General features: G+C 46.0%; 3 protein-coding genes across 3 annotated transcripts; 1 reads left to right on the top strand and 2 right to left on the bottom strand.

The window, feature by feature from the left end:
- Nucleotides 1-1,391: 1,391 nt before the first annotated feature.
- On the bottom strand, nt 1,392-1,746 carry TSTA_088660 (uncharacterized protein; the record flags this gene model as incomplete). Its single annotated transcript, XM_002478548.1, has 2 exons — nt 1,392-1,489; nt 1,563-1,746. The coding sequence occupies 2 exons, from the start codon at nt 1,744-1,746 to the stop codon at nt 1,392-1,394; spliced, it is 282 nt and encodes a 93-aa protein (XP_002478593.1).
- Nucleotides 1,747-3,399: 1,653 nt separating this feature from the next.
- TSTA_088650 (uncharacterized protein) lies at nt 3,400-6,738 on the top strand (the record flags this gene model as incomplete). The annotated part of the gene is made up of 5 exons (XM_002478547.1): nt 3,400-3,610; nt 4,144-5,565; nt 5,714-6,182; nt 6,240-6,431; nt 6,501-6,738. 5 exons carry the CDS (start codon nt 3,400-3,402, stop codon nt 6,736-6,738), a joined length of 2,532 nt encoding a protein of 843 aa, XP_002478592.1.
- A 927-nt stretch (nt 6,739-7,665) lies between these two features.
- Nucleotides 7,666-12,026, bottom strand: TSTA_088640 (membrane-tethered transcription factor (SPT23), putative; the record flags this gene model as incomplete). The annotated part of the gene is made up of 3 exons (XM_002478546.1): nt 7,666-7,797; nt 7,870-11,328; nt 11,397-12,026. 3 exons carry the CDS (start codon nt 12,024-12,026, stop codon nt 7,666-7,668), a joined length of 4,221 nt encoding a protein of 1,406 aa, XP_002478591.1.
- Nucleotides 12,027-12,109: the final 83 nt, after the last annotated feature.

Here is a 12,109-nt window from a genome sequence, read left to right as displayed (position 1 = left end):
CCTAATCAATAATGCACTCCAGTTACACTAGTTACGAGAACGTCTGACGGTATCAGCCTAGATTGAGTACGTCCTTTTTCACGTCTTTGATCATGCCTGTTTAAGTAAGTGATATTCTCGCTTCATATATTTGGTACAGAAGTGTGAGGAAGGGTGGAGGAATTCATTTACAGCGCATTGCGTTGGTCACTGTCTAGGTACACTTATTACTGTTCTTCGCCCTAATCAAGGGGTCACCATATACTTAGGCCTCAGTCCATACTCTCTAGCTAATCATTCGAGCTTTCGGTGTCATATAGAATCTTTGTTTCCTTGACACCGGAAGCTTGGCCACCGTTGAACATCATGGCTCCTTTGGGATAAAAATTCGCTCTGCTGTTGCTCGATTCAGTCTCGGTTCTTGCGAGAGAGTTGATAGCAATATGCTCCCTCACGGAAGTATTCAGCTTCCATGGTTGCACTTGGGTGAAGTCGGCCATCGTTCGAAGTTCACTTGGCTGATTGTTCCATTGGGATGAGAAAGAAGATATCAAAGAGTTAATAAGAACTTGATGGGGACCATATATCTTACATTTCTCGATTGAAGTTTTTGAAAAGATAGTATGTAGCTAGCTGTCTTGTTTAAGACTTGTGGTGAAAAGATATGAGTTGGTAGATTGCATTTCAGTATGAGATCTTATCGCCTCCTTGCATAATATAGGCCTGTACCTGTCATACCTACGATTTTTTACAGTCGAGGTGATGAGTGGGGGTTTCTCAGAAGGAGGCCCAAGTGATACATAACTCAATAGTGTGTCATTGGATTATTCAACAACTTATCCAATGCTTGATTTTGTGCTACGTTTCATGGAGGTTGCTCTACTCACCCATATAGAGCATTGACGGGTGAAATTTTTACTGTTGTTAGATGTGTTGGCACTCACTGATTCGGTGAAGGATTGGCAAAATGACCAAAAGGAGGGGAACCATGTGATAACAAAAATAAGCTGAATGATGAGTGTCTATATACCTATTTCGTGAGGTTTTCATACACTTAAAATCTAGGATGAAATTTTTGTGTACAGTATGTTTGGATACAGTACAATACGTTATTACGGGTATGTACCCAGGTATCTAAAGCACAATCAGCCTGAAAGAAAAGAGCAAATTTACTCGGTCAATTGTTGTTTGGAGATAAAGTTCAATGGAAGAACGGTGTCAATGCATAATATGCATGCGAACTTTTACCTCTAATGCAGACATATGTAGCTACACGCAATCGGGTTACATATGGAATGTGTATTCGTAGTTACATTTCCTATCTAGGGAGGTTTTTTCTTCGTTGCTCATACCACCCTTACCCTTCACTGCGGAAATAAACATGTCTTTTAAGTAACGAATACCTTGTTATTTCATTCATCGTAGTATACCAATGTCCGAACCTCTATGCTCTCTCGAGGCGGGTCATTGGGGCGTGCCAGAGGATTGGAAAATGCGGTATGAGGAACCCCTAAGTCGATTATTAGTTATTTAAGTCCGTTTCCAAATCTCGGAGTTTTAGCAGAAGAAGACAAAAAAGATACCTGTCAGTCCACCCGAATCAGACTGCAAAATCACCCAAGCTTCCGATGGCTTTTGGTCACTCAAATACTTGAACTTGTACGCGCTTGACTGATAGACTAGGCAGGTATCGACGACCTTCTCATAGTAGACCATATCCCTCGGTTCCAAGTCTGATTGCGGATCAACCGTGGTGTTGTCAACCATCATCAACGGCCATTGTTTGACCGGCCCGCTCAGAGGCTTCCAAACCCTAATGAAAAAATCGTTACCGAATGCGGTAATTTTCTTATCGCAACCGATTTTTAGGGCAAAGGTCAAGCATACGTGATATATTGATAACGCATGTTCAGCAAAGGCGTAACATCTTGATTGTATTCTCTCACAAGATTTTGCGTACCTTGTGGAGTCGTGTCTTATAATGCTGGTCAGCAGAGCCTGCGGACGTAGACCATAGCTTACCAATGTGAAGCAAAGTTGCGGGCTGTTCCCATTCATATGGCTGGCCGGTGGATATTGGGAATATCTCGTGGCTTTTGCGCACCTAGACTCCCAATTATGAGTTGCTTCTCATTATGAGGAAGAGCGCGCCTATACCACATAATCGTGCACCTGGACTCGTCTGGCACCCAGGCGCTTTTTTAGGCTCTCAGCTAAATGAGGCAAATATTGCACTTCAATCACCTGCTTATCATCGAAATCTGTGGAACGCAAAGGCACATCTAACTCCATGACACAAAACCCATTCTTTTCGATAGACAAATCTTGCTCGTGGCCTCGAACATCTTCTACCGGAATGCGATCATGTATGGATATGTGTAGATTCTTCTGTGGAAAATTGTCGGGAGGATGGAAGCGGAGCTCAAAAGGCTTTTCCCTTTTGTAGAGCTCCAGTCTGTCCAGACAACAAATGCTAGTTTCAAGCATTTGCGATTCACCGCAACAGGTTTCAAAATATGAGATTTGGGATTGACTCACTTCAGGAATAGTAAAGCGGAAGTAAAATGGTAACGGTGAATCGCCTCTTATATAGGTGCAAGCAGCATGTTAGTACGGACTAGTTAGGTATGTACCAACAAGCTAAGTACATGTACCTGATATACACGTATTATGTTATTACTTCTGTACGACCATCGTTTTGATGCCTGAACCTGACAATACCATACCTACACGTTGGGCTACTGATGTATTAGAGCCGCAAATCCCCAAATTCCACCACTTTTAACAGTAAATCATTGTTGTAAGTTGTGAGTTCGTGGCTTTCAAATAGCCTCATAACTCGAGATCGATATCGGATCTCACCGTGTTTCAAATGTAGGATTCGAAATGGCGGGTGCTGCCAGTTCGGTTCCCAAGCTTCACGCAATATCCCAATGCCCAGCCCCGAAAACCATGTAAGAACAAAGGTATGTTTGAAGCTCCAATTACTGATAATTTTCGGCATAGTATCGTACTTGTTCCAGGGGTAGGAACAGCGTCGCCCGATACATGGTTCCAAGGCAGAGGCCAAATATGGAATCAACTTCTTCCAGATGATGTCTTGCCATCGCCAATTGCGTATCAATTCAATCATGGCCTTCATCTGAACGTTCATCCTCGCCTGTGGGTGGAGATCCTCGACAAAGGATTGGAATTGCTTGAAACTTTGTTGGCTTTGTTTAACACTCGAGGGAACGAAGTAAGTCGCTCCTTGACCGGGTGCTGTGGTGGATGATACTTTGTGTCCGTAAATATTGACCGGATAACAATTCAGCTTCGTCACTGTCCTATCATCTTTATAGCGCATAGTTTAGGAGGAATCATTGTAAAACAGGCAATGATCTCACCCCTCATACGGACCACTAATACTAACGTCTCTATATGCAGTGCCTTACAACTGCCCTCGAACAAAAGGGTGATTTTGAAGAAGTCGTCCGGACTACTGCTGCTTTTGTCTCTCTGGCAACGCCACATACGACTTCCGAAGAAGTCAAGGACTGGTGCCAGCCTCAGCTGCTCAGTGAAGCCAAATCCTTTCATAGGAAGATATATCCAACAACTGGAGACGATGCAAAACGGCTGGGAAATCTCTGTTTTCGATTTGAAGCGGTAGCTAACCATATCCATGTCTTAACACTATGCGAAACCAAACAGACGGCAATAAAGAGGTTGTTATCAAGGAATACCAAAGCACTGGTTAAGACCTCTCTCTTCAACAATTTCTTATCTACGCACGTGATTAACTTTGTTCCGCGTTTCTAGATTATCCCACCAAGTCAGTGTAGAGTAAACCTGCCTTTGGAAGAGTGCGTTGATATTCAAGCCAACCACCAGGATGTTGCCAGGCTTACACCTAGTCATCTGCTGGAGAGATCAGTACGGAAGGCAGTCGCAGCAACTCTGGCTCGTATTGAAACAGAGATTAAGGACGGTATAAAATCCTTCCAAATTGATTGAGTTATTGCAAATTGACCGTTCCCGCTAGAATCTTTACCTATGGCCTTGATAGAGTCTACAATCGCCTATCATAACTCGGCTGATAATAGGTCGAGCCCAAGTCAAAGTGAGTCGTTCCCAAGGTTCTTATCAGAAAAGGCCAAGTCAATATTCAATTAAACGGAAAAGATCCCAGGACGATAAGTACCAGCCGTCAAGTGACCGGGACATCAAGCGAAACGAGGAAAGATGGCCCATCCCTTTCAGACTTTTCCACAACTAAAAGGGACCCGTTACTTCCATGCCACATCATTCCTTTTACCAAAAATAGAGACTTCCACGATCGAGTGGAGGTGCTACAGATGATTGAAAAATGCTTATCACTGGTGGACGAAGATGGCCTTGATAGGAAGGAGCTGAGAACATTTGCGTTGTGTGGCCCTGGTGGTATGGGCAAAACGCAGGTTGCTAACGAATATGCCATCACCCATATGGATACCTACGAAGCAATTCTATGGGTTGATGCAGAAGAGCCAACAACACTGATGGATGAATTCAGTCAACTCGCTGAGCATCTTGGCCTGGTGTTGGAAGGCTCACCGGATGCAAGAGATCAGGCCCTAACTCGAGAGCTTGTCAAGGGGTGGTTGGCCAAGCCAGTGAGATCGTATAATCGTACCGACAATAGTGCTGTGGAAGAGGTCCCATGGTTGTTGGTATTTGACAACGTTAACAACCCGGATCTCCTATCAGACTTGTGGCCACCGGACGGTAGCACCGGGTCGATCCTCATTACCAGCCGTGACAACCTGGCAAAGACACAGTTTTACCAAATTAAAAATGGAATCGACTTGCCACCAATGAGCCAAGACGATGCTTCAGATCTCTTGCTCAAGCTAACCTGGCGGGAAAATGATCCTGAGGAGCAACGGCTAAGCTTAGACGTTGCAGACATCCTGGGCGGGCTGCCGCTGGCACTCACTCAAATGGCTGGAGTAATGATTCGGCAAAGTCTTTCTTTTGCGAATTTCCTTAACAGGTATGGAGAAGAAGAAGAGCACGCAATTCTCTTCAATCTTTCTCTCGAACCGAAACATAAACGCGCCAACTACGGCCACACCCTGGCATCGGTATGGTCTTTAGAAAAGCTGGAATACAGCTCTGGTCTGTTGGATGTCATGGCATTCCTATATCCTACCGGCATTCCTGAGAAATACCTTGAGGGTGCTGTCGGCACGACACGTCTAACCGACTACCCAAAAACCGTGACCGCATACCAAAATGCGCGAAGCGAGCTGCTCAAGTCCTCCCTGGTCATGACTGACCGAAGTTCTTCCAATCTTACTATACACCGTCTTATACAAGACGCAGCAAGGGCTAGAATGGATACGTATCGTATCACTACAGCCTTTTCAGATGCTGTGGATATCCTTCGGCTGTTTTGGCCAGAGGCAGAACGGGGTGTTCGACACCATATTGCGCGTTGGAAGGACTGTGAGGTAATCTCACTTCATATTGTACGCCTCAAGGATCATTTTCTACGGGCGCCGAAAGCATTAAAGTTGAGATGGTCGGGGAATTTAAACTTTGCCATGTTGATCAATGAGCTTGGTTGGTATGATAAATTGATCCTTCATCAAAGTGATCTTGTTTTAAAGCTGATCAGTGCATTTCTTCTCCAGGTACTTTCAGGAGCAAGGACGTACGGAAGAAGCTCTTGGTTGTTACCAACTTTCTCAAACCTGTGTCCAGTACATAGAGGCCCGAAATCGACAGGAGAAGAATACAATCACAAGAGAGGATGGCGAAAGAATATTTTTCCTTCTCTCCGAAATCCACAACAACATTGCAGGCTCTGCAACCGAGCTGAATGATCCAGATAAAGCATTACATCATTTCGAGAGATACAATCAACTGCTCAGAGACAGATACGAGAAAACCGAGGACGTATTCGATTCCAGACTGACCAGCTCGTATTATAATTTAGGGATGAGCTACGCAATGAAGAAGGATTATGCTAATGCAGTCAAATACATCGAAATAGCCCTTAAGGAAGCGGGACGCCTACAAAACCCTGAAAGTGTCAAAGCTGCTAGGAGCCTGGGACTGATAAATCTTGCCCTAACGCTATGGCTTATGGGTCGCCACGAAGAGGCTTCTTCCATGCTAACGACGGCCTTGCGTGAAAGGGAGGAATTACTGGGTTCCAATGACCGGGATTCAATGATGTGTGCTACCTACATATATTTCTGCTTGTCTGGTTCACTGACTGATCAATCCCATAGCACGGGTCGAGTTTTATACGGCCTGGGAAATGTGAGACATTCTCAAGGCTTACTTGAAGAAAGCCTACTTTATCACGAACGCGCTCTTCTACATTTCAAGGAAACAGTGGGCAGCAATCATCATCGAACTGGGAACTCGTGCTTCAAAGTCGCTCAACATTACTCTCGAATAGGAAGATTGTCAGAAGCAATGTAAGTGACTTAATTACCTACCATCCTAGTATTTTCGGACAAGTTACCTAACATCAATGGGTGATCCAGTAATCTTCTGGACCAAGCAATCAAGATCCTCGATCGTCACGAATGCTACGTTCCCGAAAAAGGACGCGCTACGTTAATGAAGGGCATCGTGTTACAGCAACAGTCCAAGAGCGAAGAGTCAAAGATCTGTTTTCAACGGGCAGCAGCTCTGTATGAGATTGCTAGCAAGAGAACTATCATTGAGGAGGATTTGACGTTGCAGGATTTTGATGCGTATGTTCATATATGGGGTCGGTGATGAAAGTGTTGACATCCATGGATGTTGGTTCCAACCTCCTGTTCCATATGGCTGGAAGAATCTCGATGATAGACCCAAGAAAGGTCCTTATCTTACTTTTTCTGTCTACATATACGAGCAGTAGAATCTTAAGCATAGAAAGTCGAAATATCCTCAAGTTACCTCCTCCCTCTAATAACAAGCTTTTCATTTTTTAACCAGCCCTACAGTTCTGAGTCTGGGAATTAGGTCTCAAGAATTACTTCTTTTTCTGGAAGTCGATAAGCTTCATCTAGTCAGGCTTATTGCCTATTTTTCAATACTAATGGCACATTATTGAGACATACGCTCCACTAGTTAGGAAAATACTGCCGTTCTTGAGAAGTCCGGATGAACTTTAACGTATTGATCTCATTTTCGGGGTTGCCACAGAGTGAATCTCATGCATAAAAATTTGCACATTCTTAGCAGCCCAGGTGAGACCGGAGCTAGGATATTCGTACAGTGTGACATCTAGACATGAAGGTGGAGAATCTGCTCTAATCAATTAACGAACGGCAAAGATAACTCATAAAACCTTGACTTAAACAAAATTACATTCGTAACTAATGCTTGTCTTAATGCTAATAATATAATAAGTAGAACATATGTACATGACATATCACAATTCGTAAGCAACTCCGTGGAACCCTCAAGATTCTTCGCACGGAAGTAGGAATCGTAAAACTGAAAAGGGGTAAGAAAAACAACATGATTAATGACCTTTCATCTGGCTGGTGCATGCAACTGACTGAAAACCCCCCCCCGCTTCGAAGAGAAAAAAAAGGTAGAAAAAGGATATCTATCGGAAGTCACAAAAGCAAGAAAATTGATATTAGACACCAATGGGAAGGGAAAAAGAAAGCCAGGCTAGGGGGAAAGGGGACCATAATCCATAACCTTAGTCGCCTATGGCGTTGCTGCAATAGCACGATGTATGTAACGAGTTTTGAAAAACTCATATCCCTCGGAAATACCTTGCCATAGACCCGGTACGAAGTTTCGAAGCCATAGCCCTAAGAAGAGAAGCAACATTGGGATCTAAAGAACATTCATTAGCCGACTGATCCAACTTTCAAATAACTAAACATCAAGACTCGGGGGGATTCTTACCCAAAAGAAGTAGAGATTCTTATCCTTTGCAAGTCCCTTCATTTTGCGAGCTTGTTGCTTTTTCAATTGCTCCTGTTGCTGACGAGAAATGACAGTCTTACGCCCAATCCGGATGTCGGTGAGTTCCTCTTCCGATTCCTCCGTCTCCCCATTGGAGTTAGACGGACCAGCATGATCTTCAAAGTGCTGATCAAGCGCTGCGTCTGTTGCTGCCCGAAGCAACGAGGTCTTCTTGAGCTCAAGATCTCGATCTTCGTCGGCCTCTTGATGTGGGTACAACTCGTCGTATGCAGGTGGCTCGTTCGTGGCGGTTGGTGAAGAGTTTCCAGTAAACATCTCCCACCACCCATCCTTTGAGGACCAAGAGGACCCGGGTCTATGAGGAACAAGGTTACTGATGCGCCGCATCATAGGATACGCCTGATAATCAGGAAGGGCCGGCATCGGTGGCATTGGCGGAAGAGCAGGAAGGTTGGGGAATGCTCTGCCAACGCTTTGCTGGAATTGATTGATTTGAGTTGCAAGTTGATTGCGCCATGCAACTAGAGAAGCGGGTGGAGCCGTATTAGCTCCGGTCGATGTCTCATCATCTGCCGTGACTTCCGGATTGACACTATCAGCCGGTACACTGTCTTCACGAGAACGGGTATAGTATAATGAAGGTCCGACATCTTGGTGGACACTCGAACGCCGTGAAGACGAGATATACACATTCAACTCCTCCTCATCCGTTTCAGTTGCCTCTTCATCATCGGACTGTTCCTGAGTAAGATTGAAAGATTCGGATGCTGAAGAAGCTTCCCAGAACGAACTCAATGATGCTGAGCTACTAGGACGACGACGCAGAGAGGGTGAAGAGCCAACGCTCCGAGACCGGTAGTGACGAGCAGGGATAACCGCGGCTTGATGAGCGGGCAGGGAAGTCGCAATATCTGCGGATGTGAATCCTCGGATGCTTCGTGCCATAGCATCGGCACCCGCAAGTCTGAGACGGTGGACAATATGAGCGTGTCCGCTCAAAGCGGCGAAGTGCATCGGTGTGTGGCCATTATTGTCTTGAACATCCGGATTTGCACCTCTCGCTAAAAGTCCAGCTACGAATCTTGTCAAACCCAATGATGAAGCAAAGTGCAGCAACGTTTGGCCAGTCGATGATTTCATGTTGTACCTCGGAGCACGAGGGCTGTCATCCAGATCAATGAACTCTAGATAGGTAAGCATCCTTGAGTCCAGGTCGCTCGTCTGGCCTTGGACATTGAGGTTAGGTATCTGCCTTTGTCCACTGCTACCTCCTTGAATGTCATTTTGTAGGTTCCACAATGCAGCCTGATCGCCTCCCATGATCCGTTGGGCGGTCTGAAAAGCATCTGACGGGTTCCGTAACTTCTGGCCTAGAATACTCAATGCCAATCTGTACATCTGAAGCTCCCGATCGTCTACATATCGGAAGAAGTGTTGTTGCTTAGGAAGAATTGGCTGTGCCTGGGGCACCTGACCAAACGTAGGGTGTTCATGTTTGAAGACAACTGGGACAAGACCAGGTTGCAAAGCGGGTGGTGTTAGGCAGTTTAGACATTTGTCGCCCCAGAATGTGGTTGTTGTGGCCAGAGTATCGCCAAAGACAACCTCCATACCCGGGTAAAACCCACTGCCTAAAAGTGTGACCTCTGTCCCTCCGGTTGTTGAGCCTTCAGCTGGAACAAGCTTATGAATAATGGTCGGTAACCGATTTCCCGCATTTGTCAGGTGAGGCCAAGCTTGGTTGACGGGGTTTGGCCCAGTAGACAGGTTGTGCGCCGGTTCAAAGAGACTGCGTGCTGCTGTCAATCCTGGTGAACTTGGACGACTTGCATGAGTCGAGCTAGGCGTTGACATGAAGTGATGTTGAGCAAGGCCGTCAAAATTCGGCTGAACGCTTGTAAAATATGAACCCTCGTTATTGTTATTCGGGGTTGGTGGGCCATTGCTAAACGGACCGGAGACACCAATTGGTGTAGCGAAAGGTCTCTCAGTCGGAGAGAAAAAGCCATGAATGTTAGGAGGAACTTGGTTGTTCGCCGAGGAGCCACTAGAAGAGCTCGCTTGGGGACTATCCAGTCTAGTCATAGTCAATCCTGTGGGTAGCTTGCCGGAATTGCTGTGCTTTCGGCGTTTGCTTGAAGGCCCACCGTACTCGGATGGAGATGTCTGTCGAGAGCTGTTGCGTGGTGTGAGAGAAGCCGATGAAGTTCCGCTATTTTGCGGCATGGAGACAAAGGGTCCTGATGTCATCGGATATTGAGAAGCCATATGTTGTGGAAGGCTTTGAGAATCTGTGCTAGGCGAGATGCGAATGGCTTGTTGCCCTCCAACCGGGGCCTTTGCCAATTCGTGAGAGGAACTAGAAATGAACACGCTGGTACCAGGAAGTTGAGTACCATCGGTCAGTGGAGCACTAGGATTTGCTGCTGCGGAAGAATTCGAGCCTGCTGCATGAGTCTTGTGATCGTCTGTAATCATGATCGAATTGGTCATTGCTTGGGCGATAACATTATCCAAGTGATCTTTGATGGTAAGAATGACTTGAAACCCTGTCTTCTCATTTTGATGGCGACAGTAGCAAGCTATTCGCATAGGCAGCTCAACTTGCATTGCACCAGGGGGAGTGTATGTCACGGTAGATTCTTTGGCTGGTTCGACCCATTCCTTGATTTCGCTGGTATTGAAAACAATGACTCTTTTGTCCTCGTCCTTTTGGAAAAGTTCGTCCTCGCCAGGTTTCCGCTGCTTCTTCCTTGATGCTCGCTTTCGTTCACGCTGAATACACCCTTGACAGATCTTGACCTCGCCGCCTTCCAGGGGTTTGTCTTCATCATCTTCCTGAATATCAGTAGTGGAGACTGTTGATGAACGTCGCTTGACGACTTCCCCACGAGCTCTTGCGTATGCCTTTTCTAGTTTCGACTTATCTTGCATCGCACTAGTACACACGAGGCTTGTATGCAGCTCAAGGGTGTCCGGAGAGCGTCCTACGTCAGGCTTGGCCAGGAACTTGGGTTTCGATATAGTATGTGTAGGTAGGCGAAGCTTCTTGACACCAGCGGGAAGGGGAAACAAAGTGAGTCGAATCGGAATTTGTGTTTCCACCCGAGACTTGAGCGAAGTTGGGTGTACATGCAGGATTGGACGAGAAGGGACTCGAGCCACCGATTTAGCGTAGAAGGGAGAAATATAGTCCGACGCCTCAAATTGTCCATCATTTGGACCGATCGTCATATTCGTATTTGCGTGCAAAAGAGCGTTATGCGCAGAGAAGCTATTACCATCGACTGCTGCAGGTGGATCGTCCATGATTGAAGAGGGCGAGCGGCCGCTCCATTGTGATGAGGAAATAGATCGAGTGTTAGGGTGTAGCCTCGACGTCATTGGAGACGCTTCTCTGGAGCTATTGGGATAAAACGGCGAGCCGGGATGAGATGTCTGTTGAAAAATAGGGGTGTCCCGTTAGATGACTACCTTTTCATTCTATAATCGAAAATAAACCTTACCATGAGTTGCTTAGTTGAAGCCTTTTGCTTCTTGGCTGTCTGAGGGGTATTTTTGTTAGCCGGCATGGGACTGCTAGCCGCACTGTCAAAGTCAAACGCCGAGTCCATGACCCTGTTACTCGATTCGATGTCAGAATACTTTGTATCGAAGCCGTTAAATTCGCTCTCCAAGCCGAATAAGTTGTCTTTATTCATGAATGCTGGCCATCCGTCGTTTTCATACTTGACCGCACCGTCACTGTGAACGGCGGAACCAACAGATGAGTTACGGGCATGGTCCCTTGTTGACTCTACCGACGAACCGGGACTCGAATTATCGCCTGTGGAATCTGAGGGCGAGTCGAAAGAAAAGGTAAGAGGGCGCTTGAGGGAGTTGGCGGTCTGCTGTTGTCTTCTAAAAGACATTTCGGAAGGGGATACGTATAACCCATTGTGATCGGTAGTCTGAGACTCAGGTGAGCGGGCGAATATGTCGTCAAACTCCCTGCCAGCATCACTCGGGAGCTGTTGAAAATCGCCGCTATTCATGAAATCCATATCGCCATCCTGATAAATCCCATTCATTTCCGTGTCCAGCACTGTAGGATCCAATGTAGCAAACATTGGCGATGACGCTTCTGGCGGTTTCATGCTAGTTTAATCGTGTCTGATAACGGGGTAGAACCGAAGGTTTTATGATAATTCTCGAGAGGGGTTCTGTCACTAATAGGACC

This window comes from Talaromyces stipitatus, genomic scaffold (genome assembly GCF_000003125.1).
Source record: "Talaromyces stipitatus ATCC 10500 scf_1105507295527 genomic scaffold, whole genome shotgun sequence".
NCBI classification, from domain to species: Eukaryota; Fungi; Ascomycota; class Eurotiomycetes; order Eurotiales; family Trichocomaceae; genus Talaromyces; species Talaromyces stipitatus.
This window is presented reverse-complemented; position numbering and strand designations above follow the sequence as displayed.